This window comes from Poromitra crassiceps (genome assembly GCF_964638095.1).
Source record: "Poromitra crassiceps genome assembly, chromosome: 20".
NCBI lineage: Eukaryota > Metazoa > Chordata > Actinopteri > Beryciformes > Melamphaidae > Poromitra > Poromitra crassiceps.
In genome coordinates, this window is record NC_139637.1 from 9,953,520 (window position 1) to 9,966,019 (window position 12,500).

Consider the following 12,500-nt stretch of genomic DNA (forward strand, 5'->3'; position numbering starts at 1 on the left):
TGTGTGTGTGTGTGTGTGTGTGTGTGTGTGTGTGTGTGTTTTCCTTAAGCATTCTGCAGCAGTGGCCAAGAGGTGAGATGGGTTGCCATGGTGACCATTGAACATAACACCAGAGAGCTCCTAAACATTCACATGTGCAGCTCACACCCCCTTCCTCTCTATTATAGCTGTCCATCTCTCCACACACACACACACACACACACACACACACACACACACACACCTTCGCTCTCCAAGCATCTGTGTGCTCGTGTGTGTCTGTGTGCATGTGTATGTTGTGTGCGAGTCTCTGAGTGTGTGTATTTATAAATGCATGTGTGTGTATGTAGGAGCTTGCCCCCTCCTGCTCGTCAATACTGAGCTGATCACCACAGCCACAAATCAATAAGGGATCATGTCTCATTACAGGAACAGGAGCACGTTCAGTGAGAGGCTGATCCCACCCAGATGCAACACAGAGAGGCACAGGAAATCATTCCTGCCTGTGGCCATTGGACTCTTTAACGCCTCACTAAGAAGAGCACCTCGGAGACACTCAGCCTCCCTGAGACTGAGCCAGCCGATAGGTTAACTGTGCCTTAGCTGAGCCACATGTAATGTGCAAGTTGATTTAATATAATTCCAGTGTGCAATAACTGCAATTTGACACGTACTGTACATTCTACTTCATTCTACTTTACTCTACTTTATTTTAGTTTACTCCATTGCATTTTACTGCATTTTACTTATTGTATTGACTATGTACGTTAGGGAGATACTGTGTGATACTGTGTTATGCTATGTTGTGTTATGTGGATATTCATGCCTGAGTGCGAGCAGCTGTAACTTGTCCCAATTTCCCCCCGGGGATCATTAAAGTCTTTCTGATTCTGATTCTGATTCTGAACAGTGATGCCAACTGGGATCAATACACGGTATAAACACTGGATCAATACACGGTATAAACACTGCGACAGATCAATGGCTTTAGGGTTAGGGTCTTTGCACGTGCACACTTTCACCAAACAAACAGAGTTGTGTCTGTTGGGCGGACAATCATTCTTTGAACAACTCGGGATATTTATCAACGAGATATTTGGCCAAGCTGGACGTGATTTGCTCCCTTCAGCTGCAGCTTTGAAACACATCGTTAACATTACATTACATTACGTCATTTGGCAGACGCTTTTATCCAAAGCGACTTACAATAACACATTTTTGTCGAGGATCACTGCTAAGCTGGGTGTCATCAGCATAGCAGTGATAAGAGAAGCCATGAGAAGAGATCACATAGGCAAGAGATCTGATATAGAGAAGGAAAAGTAAGGGGCCCAGGACTGAGCCCTGGGGGACACCGGTGGTAAGGGGGCAGGATCTGGAGACGGACCCTCTCCATAAGACCTGGTATGAGCGGTTCGAGAGGTAGGAAGCAAACCAGGAGAGTGCAGAACCTGAAATGCCGAGGTCAGACAGAGTGGAAAGAAGGATTTGGTGGTTGACTGTATCGAAGGCAGCAGACAGGTCAAGGAGGACAAGGACAGAGGAGAGGGATGAGGCCTTAGCAGTGTGAAGGGCCTCTGTGACAGCAAGAAGAGCTGTCTCAGTGGAGTGAGAAGCCTTGAAACCGGACTGCAGAGGGTCCAGGAGGTCATTCTGGGAGAGATAGAGAGAAAGTTGTTCGGACGCTGCTCGTTCAAGGGTTTTGGAAAGGAATGAGAGAAGAGAAACAGGTCTGTAGTTCTGAATAGCAGTAGGGTCAAGGGAGGGTTTCTTAAGCAGAGGCTTGACTCTTGCAGTCTTTAGAGCAGGCGGAACAAGACCAGAGGACAGAGAGGAGTTTATGAAGGTAGTGAGGAAGGGAGATATGTCAGGTGAGATGGTTTGGAGGAGAGAGGAAGGGATGGGATCGAGGGGGCAGTAAGTGGCTCAGTTCGAGCTGATGAGTTTAAGCACCTCATCGGGAGAGAGGGGGGAGAAGGAAAGAAATCCAGGGACCAGGGGCAGAGGAGCAGAATTGGAGTCGGGAGTGTTAGTGAGGGTGGCTGGAGGATGGAAGGAGGAGCTGCTGTCATCCACCTTTTTAGTAAAGAAGGTTACAAAATCATCAGCAGAGAGGGAGGAGGGAGGGGGAGCGGAGGGAGGGTTGAGAAGCGTAGAGAAGGTGGAGAACAGTTTACTGGGGTTGGATGCAGAGGACTGGATTTCAGAGATGAAGAAGGAGGTTTTTGCTTTGGAGACAGCAGAGGTGAAGTTGGAGTGGATAAGATGGTAGGAAGAGAGGTCTTCAGGGTGATGTGATTTTCTCCATTTTCTCTCAGCTGCCCGAAGCTCTGTTCGATGAGTTCGCAGAGATTCAGTTAGCCAGGGAGCAGGGGGAGAAGATCGGGCAGGCTTAGTGGTGAGTGGCCAGAGAGAATCAAGAGCGGAGGAGAGAGAGGATAGAAGAGCGGTGGAAGCCTCGTCAGCGGACAGGAGAGCAGACTGCTCGGCTGAGGGAAGCAAGGAGAGGACGGTAGAAGAGAGGGAGTTAGGTGAGAGAGTTTTTAGGTTGCGTCGGGTGGTGGTAGAGTGAGGGGGAGATGGGTGGGAGGAGGGGATGGGGATGGGAAGAGAGAAGGTGATAAAGTGGTGGTCGGATACAGGAAGAGGAGTCGCAGTGAGGTTAGAGGTGGAGCAGGATCTGGTGAAGACCAGGTCAAGCACATTCCCTGCTTTGTGAGTAGGAGGAGGTTGAGAGAGGTAGAGGTCAAAGGATGAGAAGAAGTTAAGGAAAGGCAGAGATTGTAAGGTTACTGGCTGGATGTTGAAATCACCCAGCAGGATGAGTGGAGTACCATCCTCAGGAAAGACGGAGAGAAGGGTGTCCAGCTCGTCCAGAAAGTCACCAAGCGGACCAGGCGGGCGGTAGATTACCACAATGTTGAGTTTGATGGGTAGGGATACGGCAACTGCATGGGACTCAAAAGATGAGATAGACAGATGAGAGAGAGAGGTGACAGTGTAGGTCCATTTGGGAGAGATGAGGATACCAGTGCCTCCTCCACGACCAGAGGCTCTGGGGGTGTGTGAGAAGGAATAAGCAGCATAGTGGGGCTCAAAAAATGCACTTTCAATGTAAAATAGGTCGCTTCTGGAAAGAAGCGCCAAAATTTGCACAAATACTCCTTGTGGATTGTTATTTTGATAAAAGTAACTGGCCACGCAGAAATCTCGATCTTTCCAAGATGGCCGCCATTTCCCGCCCCAAAAACACTATTTTGGGGGCAACTTTGGGTAGAATTGTCCAATACGAATTATCTTGTTATCAAACCATACATTTATGACCACAGAGAAGCCAGATTTGTTCCATGTAAATTTCAAAATGGCTGCCATTTCAAAGATGGCTGCCATTTCAGCTATTTTTACCATAGGATTTCACTGTCCAGGGCGATTTTGATGATTCTGGTGTCAAATGACAGGTTTTTAACTATGGGAATTTAAAAATTATACATCAGAAATCATTTGTATATCTCCTTTTGCCATTTATTCTGCATATATTTTCAAAGTAATGTGAAAATATGCATAAACAACAGTATTTTAGCTGGGCTACTTGGAGCGGAGCACCAGCAACATGAGCAACTCAGGGGTCAGCCTGCCTAGCAGCTGTAGTGTCAAGGACTACTCCAGCGCCAGCCTGCACCACCTGCAGGACACTCAGGAGATGACCCCCCCCCCCCTCATTGATTTCCTGTCCCCACCTTGACTCTCATTCTTTCAAAGCTATTTATTGTTTTAGCAAAAATGTATGTAATTACTTTACAGCAAGGTGTCCATTTATAAAAGTGGTAATTATTAGATCAAATGTACTTTATTAATTAACTCATTGAGTGCCAATGACGACAATCGTCGTCAATTCAAATACTAACGTAGAGTGCCAATGACGACGATTGTCGTCAATTGCGTTTTTTGACAGTGGGACGTGGATCAAAGCCAGATCCATCTCCTGTGAAAGTATGGTGGATGTTGAATGTGTAAAAGCTATTTTACCAACCCATTAGGTGGCGACAGTGCTCTCCAGATTAGAGAAAGGCGAGGAAAAAAGAGAGAAGAAGTCATGGGGAAACGGAAATCGCATCGGTATGCATCGATATGCATGAAGCATAACGTTAGCTGTGCCTGCAGCAGCCAATCTGCTGCCACAATTAAGCCCCTCCGTGTCCGCTGCGATAGCCCATCCGCATGATTAGTTGTGGAGTTGTTATTATTCTCAACTGGAAGCGATGGGAGCCGGTGAAAAATACACGCGGAACGCTGTAAAAAAGCTGGATGTAGCGCACTTTTCAGTGCAGAGCAAACTCAGCAGAGAGCCACCAGAGCCACCAGAGACACACCCACGGAGGAGGGGTTTGCAGTTGAGGGGGGGGGGGGGCACGCAGGGCAGCATACAACACCGACCCAGACAGACCCAGACAGCAGGACAGGATTAGCAAACACAAGCTAGGATATCTGATGCCCACCAGCAGTAAATCAAGACCAGCAAGAAGCTGCAACCAGCAGCACACGCAGGGGCCAGCGCTGCTGGTTGCAGCTAAAAAATATTATTTTGCCAAACAAAATTCCTTTGTTTTCACTGTTTTATTGAAGGAAATTATTTTTGAGGTGTCACATCAGAAAATATTAGCTTCAGAGTCAGTCATGTGCTTGAAATGCTTCATTTCACAAAAGGCTAATTATCTCAGCTTCTAATTTGAAACGTCTCTTTTTGGTGAAATCAACCTATCTTCTCCGGCTCATAACTAAAGAACGGAAAATGATATCAATAAACTTTTTTTTTGCTGATGATAGAAGAGAGTCTCATCGTTCTTTGGGCGTGTTCGGTGTTTACATAGTAATATCACACAATATTCTGTGGACCTCGAGAAATCACTGAAAACGCTCTGAAACTCTGGCACTGGGAGCGTCCGTTCTCCAAAAGTGGCTGGCACTCAATGAGTTAATAGATTACCGGTAATGTATTTATTCATTTATTTATTTATTTATAGCTTATGCATATTCAATTGTAACCAAATAATCGCTCCCTGTGAAAATAAAATGTCAATTTCCTATACATTTATAATAAAAGTTGTGCTAAAATACTGTTGTTTATGCATATTTTCACATTACTTTGAAAAGATATGCAGAGTAAATGGTAAAAGGAGATATACAAATGATTTCTGATGTATAATTTTTAAATTTCCATAGTTAAAAACTTGTCATTTGACACCAGAATCATCAAAATCGCCCTGCACAGTGAAATTCTATGGTAAGAATTGCTGAAATGGCAGCCATCTTTAAAATGGCAGCCATTTTGAAATTTTCATGGAAGAAATCTGGCTTCTCTGTGGTCATAAATGTATGGTTTGATAACAAGATCATTCATATTGGAAAATTCTACCCAAAGTTGCCCCCAAAATAGTGTTTTCAGGCTGGAAATGGCGGCCATCTTGGAAAAAAATAAAATTTCTGCGTGGCCAGTTACTTTTATCAAAATAACAGTCCACAAGGAGTATTTGTGCCAATTTTGGCGCTTCTTTCCGGAAGCGACCTATAGGTGCTGTTTTGAGCCCCACTACAGAGAGAGCTGCAGGAGTAGCAGTGTTTTCAGGAATGATCCAGGTCTCTGTGAGAGCTAGGAAGTGGAGGGTTTGAGATAGAGCATGAGCCGAGATGGTCTCAGTTTTTTTAACAGCCAGTTCCAGAGACCTCCGGCAATAGTAAAAGGACTAATTGTGCGTTTAGGGTAGGAAAGATTACCAGGGTTACTACACCTGAAGCTGCCGTGTCTACGGCGTCTGTGGGCTGATGTTACAACAGGGATGGGGAGAAAACACATAGTTAGGTAGATGAGTAGTTAGAATAAGAAGTTAGAATAAGAGAAGTAGCAAAACCCTATGCTCTGGCCTCCCCTCGACGGACTCGGGGCATAAAGACTGTGCCCGAGTCTTCGTGCCCCGAGGGTACGTGCCGCTTACCGCTGCCGCTGTAGACCGACTATGCTAAGAAATACAAGATCTACAGAGGTTCTAGGCCCCGCCCCCACGCCAATCAGCCGCTCGTTTCACAGAAGCTGGGATCACCTGATCACAGTCAGCTGTGTCTCGATGGGCCACTCAATAGCCAGATACACTTTTTAAACCACAAGAAAGCAAGTAAAAGCACTAAACTAAAACTCACCAGTATTGCAGCAGAAATATATAGCAGAGACAGACAAGCACAGCAAAGCAAGACAGCTCAGTTAGACAACTCAAAATGTGTTCTGAGAGAGAGAGAGAGAGAGAGAGAGAGAGAGAGAGAGAGAGAGAGAGAGAGAGAGAGAGAGAGAGAGAGAGATTATAGTGTCTACAGGGACTTGTTCCACTTTGGAGGTTCCACTGAACAGTGACTTACCGAGAGTCACTAAACAAACTGGACCTCTGCTCGGCCTCATGTCGGGCTTTATTGAAAATAGCACCTCTGTAAATATTTTACAATTTACACAGGAGACTTTCTCTCTTCATCTCCTCCTATTTGATTTCTCTCTCTCATTTTTTGGAACCTTTATTTATGGACGTGTTTGCTGCACACACTGCTGCTACCCATCCATGCGAGTTCACACGCCCAGTGTAAAGCTAAGACTGCATTTGCTCCGTCTTTCAACTTTTCATCCTTTATCCCTCTATCTCCCCCTCTTTCCCCTCTTCATCCCATCTCTCTAGAATAGAATAGAATAGAATAGAATAAAATTAGCTCTTTTACATAGATGGACACATAGTAGTACACATCCAATAAGATAATGGAAGTGACAACGCACTGCAGTGCAGAACAGCAGCAGGTGCATAACGAGCAGCAGGTGCATAACGAGCAGCAGGTGCATAATGAGCAGCCGGTGCATAACGAGCAGCAGGTGCATAACGAGCAGCAGGTGCATAACGAGCAGCAGGTGCATAACGAGCAGCAGGTGCATAACAAGCAGCCGGTGCATAACGAGCAGCCGGTGCATAACGAGCAGCAGGTGCATAACAAGCAGCCGGTGCATAACGAGCAGCAGGTGCATAACGAGCAGCAGGTGCATAACGAGCAGCAGGTGCATAACGAGCAGCCGGTGCATAACGAGCAGCAGGTGCATAACGAGCAGCAGGTGCATAACGAGCAGCAGGTGCATAACGAGCAGCAGGTGCATAACAAGCAGCCGGTGCATAACGAGCAGCCGGTGCATAACGAGCAGCAGGTGCATAATGAGCAGCAGGTGCATAACGAGCAGCAGGTGCATAACGAGCAGCAGGTGCATAACGAGCAGCAGGTGCATAACAAGCAGCCGGTGCATAACGAGCAGCCGGTGCATAACGAGCAGCAGGTGCATAACGAGCAGCAGGTGCATAACGAGCAGCAGGTGCATAACGAGCAGCAGGTGCATAACAAGCAGCCGGTGCATAACGAGCAGCCGGTGCATAACGAGCAGCAGGTGCATAATGAGCAGCAGGTGCATAACGAGCAGCAGGTGCATAACGAGCAGCCGGTGCATAGCGAGCAGGTGTTGAAAACAATGAGACCACCTTGAACAAAGAGCAGAAGGCATATACCACGCACGGCCTGTCGTGAGCTATTGCTAAAATGTACTGCACGTAGACACTGAACATGGAACATGGAACACACATGGTATTTTACTGGTATTACTGTAAAGAGATGACGTGTCACACTCCAGATAAGATTACCTAGTATGCACCTGTTGCAGTATAGTACCAACACCCTTGTTTTGAAGAGCATGAGGTTCTGGGGTTGTACCAGATGCCACAGTGTGTCAATGCAACGATCAGAAATGTAATCATGTGTAAATGAGTCGAGTCTGCCAGGGTTTGGGTTTTTATTCTTATTGGTTCTACTCATACTACAGATGTACTCCTGATACTAAATCTAAATCTAAAGAAAAAAAAACATGCATTATAAGGTGATTTGGATAAAGGGCAAAACAACATTTTGTAACCTCTACAAAGTGTGTGAATAAAACAACCAAAATAAATGAGAAAACCCCCTCTCTGATTCAAATATTACCAATTTCACAGCAACTGTTTTGTAAAGCAGGAGGTAAAGCAGGTGTAACCAATAGCATTAATGATGGTTCCATTCCATTTAGCTGTGCCAGTGCGAGGGCCCTCATTAATGTTATTGGTTACACCTGCTTTACTTCCTGCTTTACCACCCCAAAACAGTTGCTGTGAAAATGGCCAACACTGTCGGTGTGACTATCGTTTGACAGTATGCACTTACTGTAAGTGGTTTTGGATAACGGTGTCTGCTAAATGACAATGTAATGCAAAAGTAGAAAAACAGCTCCGTGAATGTGGGACAAACTTTAATTGGGCTAATTAAGTCTAACTTGAGGTGCTTTGGATAAAACAGGCCATCAAATATTGATGCTATTGTGGGCAAAAAACCCTCATATCTCAATCTGAGCCAGATTGTTAAGAGGTTTGAACCTCAACCAGCTTACTCATTGTACATCGCTCTGGATTAGAGCATCCTAAAATGTAGATTTGTGTGTGTTGTGGTCTCTCTCTTGTTTTAGTCCAGTAAAAGTGTCACTTGACCTCACACTAATTGCAACAAAAACAAACTCAACTGATTTTGTATCCTTAATATGTCCTCAATGAAGGAAAAAAAGTGTTAAGGAAATGTACTGTATGAAGGGAAAGTTTTGAAAATGACCTATATGATGCTACCAAAAACGTTTATTTATTTATTTTTTAACCTTTTTTTTTTTTTTTTTCTTTTTCTCCTTGAAGCAAAAAACACATACAGGATATAAGTGATGAGATTTATGGCGCATAAAAAAAAAAAAAAACGTTTTTGGTAGGCTACCATCATATTTAGGTCATTTTCAAAACTTTCCCTTCATACATTTCCTTAACACTTTTTTTCCTTCATTGAGGACATATTGAGGTGTGAGGTTGACCCACATAGTTGCGTAAAATGCCTGGACTATTTGAGCACCAAACCAGTTCTCCCAGTGCCGAGGGCTTTCAACTGAAACCACACAAAGTTTCACTCACACAATGGGCTTCACGGGGAGATTTACCTGACACTGTCTGAACTCAATCTAGAGAAAGAGAGGCAGAGAACCCCCCCCCCACACACACACACACGCACACACACACACACACACACACTGCGAAGAGCAGCCGCAGAACAAAAGCAGCAGCAATTCTATCATCGAGCCCAATTAATATTTGACAGGCTTATAATAGTTGACTCAACAATGAATGAAGTTTATTATCAAAATGAGAGAGAGTGAGAGGAGAGAGTGAAAGAGAGAGGAGCGCTAATTACTCAGTTCTCTTTGAAGAGTTGCCTCAGTTGTGTGTGTGTGTGTGTGTGTGTGTGTGTGTGCGTGTGTGTGTGCGTGTGTGCGTGCGTGTGTGTGCCTGCCTGTGTGCATGCGTGTGTGTATGTGCCTCACCGTGGTCGTGAGCGAACACCAGCAGGGACAGTTCCTTCAGTCTCTGTGCAATCTGGTCGTACGGTCCGCAGTGTTCCCCTGCCCCATGGGCCACGAACACCAAGGCTCTGAGAGGAGGAGAGGAGAGAGAGTTAACACAGGCTGTATCCACACTCAGGTTTCCCTTTGAATCCAAATCGCTTGTATGTTTATGCCTTGCGTCCACACTACCCCGCTGTTTCCCCACCCCTGAAATTGGAGACATTGGAATCATCTGCAAAATAAACTGACCAAGTGGGTCCAAGTGAAAGCTGTCACTCCTTACTGATTTCACCTGTTAAATCCATTTCAGCCATGCAGGAGAGATGAGGATGAGGGGGAAGAACAGGCTAAAGATGGACTTTGAAACCACCAGACAGCTGAGATAGATTGTGCAAGACAGGTGCAGGTCCTGAAATGGTGAGTGGAGGATGCTGGTGAAGTAAATTGTTTATTCCTTCATATTTACCGAATATCTCTCCTTCAGAAGCAGGCAGCTTCTCATAAATTTGATTTGATTTGATCTAGATTTTTACTTGTCTCGAACCAACAGATACAAATATCACAATAAATGGATAACAAAATATATCTATATGTATAAAAAAGAAAGAGAAATAACAATCAACAACGTGATACAAAGTTTGGTCCGAGAAGATGTAGAAAGAAGCAGTGCTTATCTAGTGCTGCACCTTCCTTACGACATCATATTGCACTTATAGATTCTAATCTATGGTGAAACTCTCTCAAAAACAGAGAGAAGACAAAATAACAGTATTTACAAAGAATAAAATCGGTCATAATCATTAAAAGAAACATTATTATTCAAGATTTTCCTTTTTATTATATATGTCTATGAATGTTTATTTGTAATCGCATTTAAATTTTCTAATATTTTTACTAATTTTTATCATCTCATGAAGGCTGTCCCAAAGAGACACCCCGCAGACTGAGATGCACATTCGCTTCAAAGTCGTATGGACCCTAGGGTGTTTTAGGAGCAGTTTCCCTCTTAAGTTACCCTCTCTGCCTGTCAACATTTTCTGGATGTTATTAGACATTTTTTTTGTTTTTTTTAATAATATGTTTATTACATTTTTCCCTGTACAATTATCAAATGTTATTGCAAGTATTACAATATAGGTTTTGTACAATAAACACAACAAAACAAATACAACCCTCCCACACACACAAACCCCCGCTCTCTCTCCCTTTCGCTCTCAACATCTATCGACCAGTGGTACCTAATAAAGTAAAGACAATTTTGAACAAAAAACAAACATTAAAACAACATTTTCAGAAGAAACCTGGGATCTACCACACACTGTAAGTCTTCAAGATCCCTGTCCTGAGTCCGCCTCCTGTATGAGCTCCCCTATATCGGCACTTGTGATGAAATCATTCAATGGATTCCATATCCGCTCATACACTTCCAATTTGTTTTTCAAGGTGTATGTTATTCTTTCACTGTACTGTTTATTACTTTAAACATAGTTTGCACTGTTTTGAATTTAACCAGGTCGATTTGTGCCAACGGGAGGCAGGAATCCTGGCTCATTTGGACTCAGATTTGCACCTGCATGTTAGGCAGCTCCGAGGCAAAGGGTTTATTTTGACATGATCAGTTTTACCACCTTGCTTGCATATTAACCCATTGATACCTGATGCAGCATTTGCGTGTATATCCCTCATTTGTGTGTGTATCCCTTTAAGACCGCGAACCGCGTTAACGCGGTTCGCGGTCTTAAAGGGATACACACACAAATGCTGCATCAGGTATCAATGGGTTAATCAAGGCCCCGTTCTCACTGTAAGTAGCTGAGGAACCTGTGAGAGCTTCAATCAGCACCAGCACAATTAGCCCAAATGTATTCAGCGAAGTGAAACAGGAAGGAAGTGATGAAACAGGAAGGAAGTGAGAAGGAAAAGAGTATAAGAAGAGCATTCCTCAAGCTTCATTAGCAAATCACTCTGTTCTCATCTCTCTCCAAGCTCCTTCCCTCCTTATAGAAACACAGCGCCCTAGGCTTCCCCCCGTACTTGTCTGAGAAGCTGTGTGTGTGTGTGTGTGTGTGTGTGTGTGTGTGTGTGTGTGTGTGTGTGTGTGTGTGTGTGTGTGTGTGTGTGAGAGAGAGAGAGAGAGAGAGAGAGAGTGTGTGTATGTGTGTGTGTGTGTGAGAGAGAGAGAGTGTGTGTGTGTGTGTGAGAGAGAGAGAGAGAGAGAGAGAGAGAGTGTGTGTGTGTGTGTGTGTGTGTGTGAGAGAGAGTGTGTATGTGTGTGTGTGTGTGTGTGTGTGTGTGTGTGTGTGTGTGTGTGTGTGTGTGTGTGAGAGAGAGAGTGTGTATGTGTGTGTGTGTGTGTGTGTGTGTGTGTGTGTGTGTGTGTGCGCGCGCGCCCACCACAGTATGTGCATGCATGTGAATGAGTGTCTTTGTATGTAACAGGCATGCTGAGGGGCCGTAGGGGTTCAATGTGGAGAATCTGGATGCATTGGAGAGAGACTCTACATGAGGGATGATATACTGTATATCAGGGATGGGCAACCTTGATGATAGAGGGCCACAAAAAAATGTCCTTGCTACCAGAGGGCCAGATTGTGACCGTGCACTTCCACCAGTAGCCTGCTGTAACACCATCACTCCCAAATTATAGCTACTCATTTGATGAAAAGGACTGATAATCAAAGTTTATTATGCCAACATTTATATTTTTCATATACAATTTAATAATTCTTCCATTCAGATGACAGCAAAACTTTGCTCTAGCTTCAAAACAGCCCCACTACAGCAATTTGATTGGGTACATCACCCAAATATGTCATATTAATCAGATTAGTAATGTTGCATGTGCAATGTGCATCCTGGATATAGTTTGTTACAATAGCGTTAGCTCAAGTGCTAACGTTAAACAGTATGTGGATGGACAATGCTAACACCATTTGTAAAATCCCATGTTATGGGATTTAGGCCTACAGTAAAATAAAATAAAAACGATTTGGGTGGTCTAACCTAACCAAAAACGTGCCCCTTGTAGCTTCGTTCTTTATTTCTCTAA

At 44.3% G+C, this 12,500-nt stretch overlaps 1 protein-coding gene across 1 annotated transcript in view; it reads right to left on the reverse strand.

The window, feature by feature from the left end:
• The window catches only part of mgll (monoglyceride lipase), a 55,016-nt gene that overhangs the window by 22,685 nt on the left and 19,831 nt on the right, over positions 1-12,500 (reverse strand). The window contains exon 3 of the mRNA XM_083656526.1: positions 9,431-9,537. Within this exon, the coding sequence (XP_083512652.1) occupies positions 9,431-9,537 (107 nt within the window). The remainder of the gene's footprint in view (positions 1-9,430; positions 9,538-12,500) is intronic.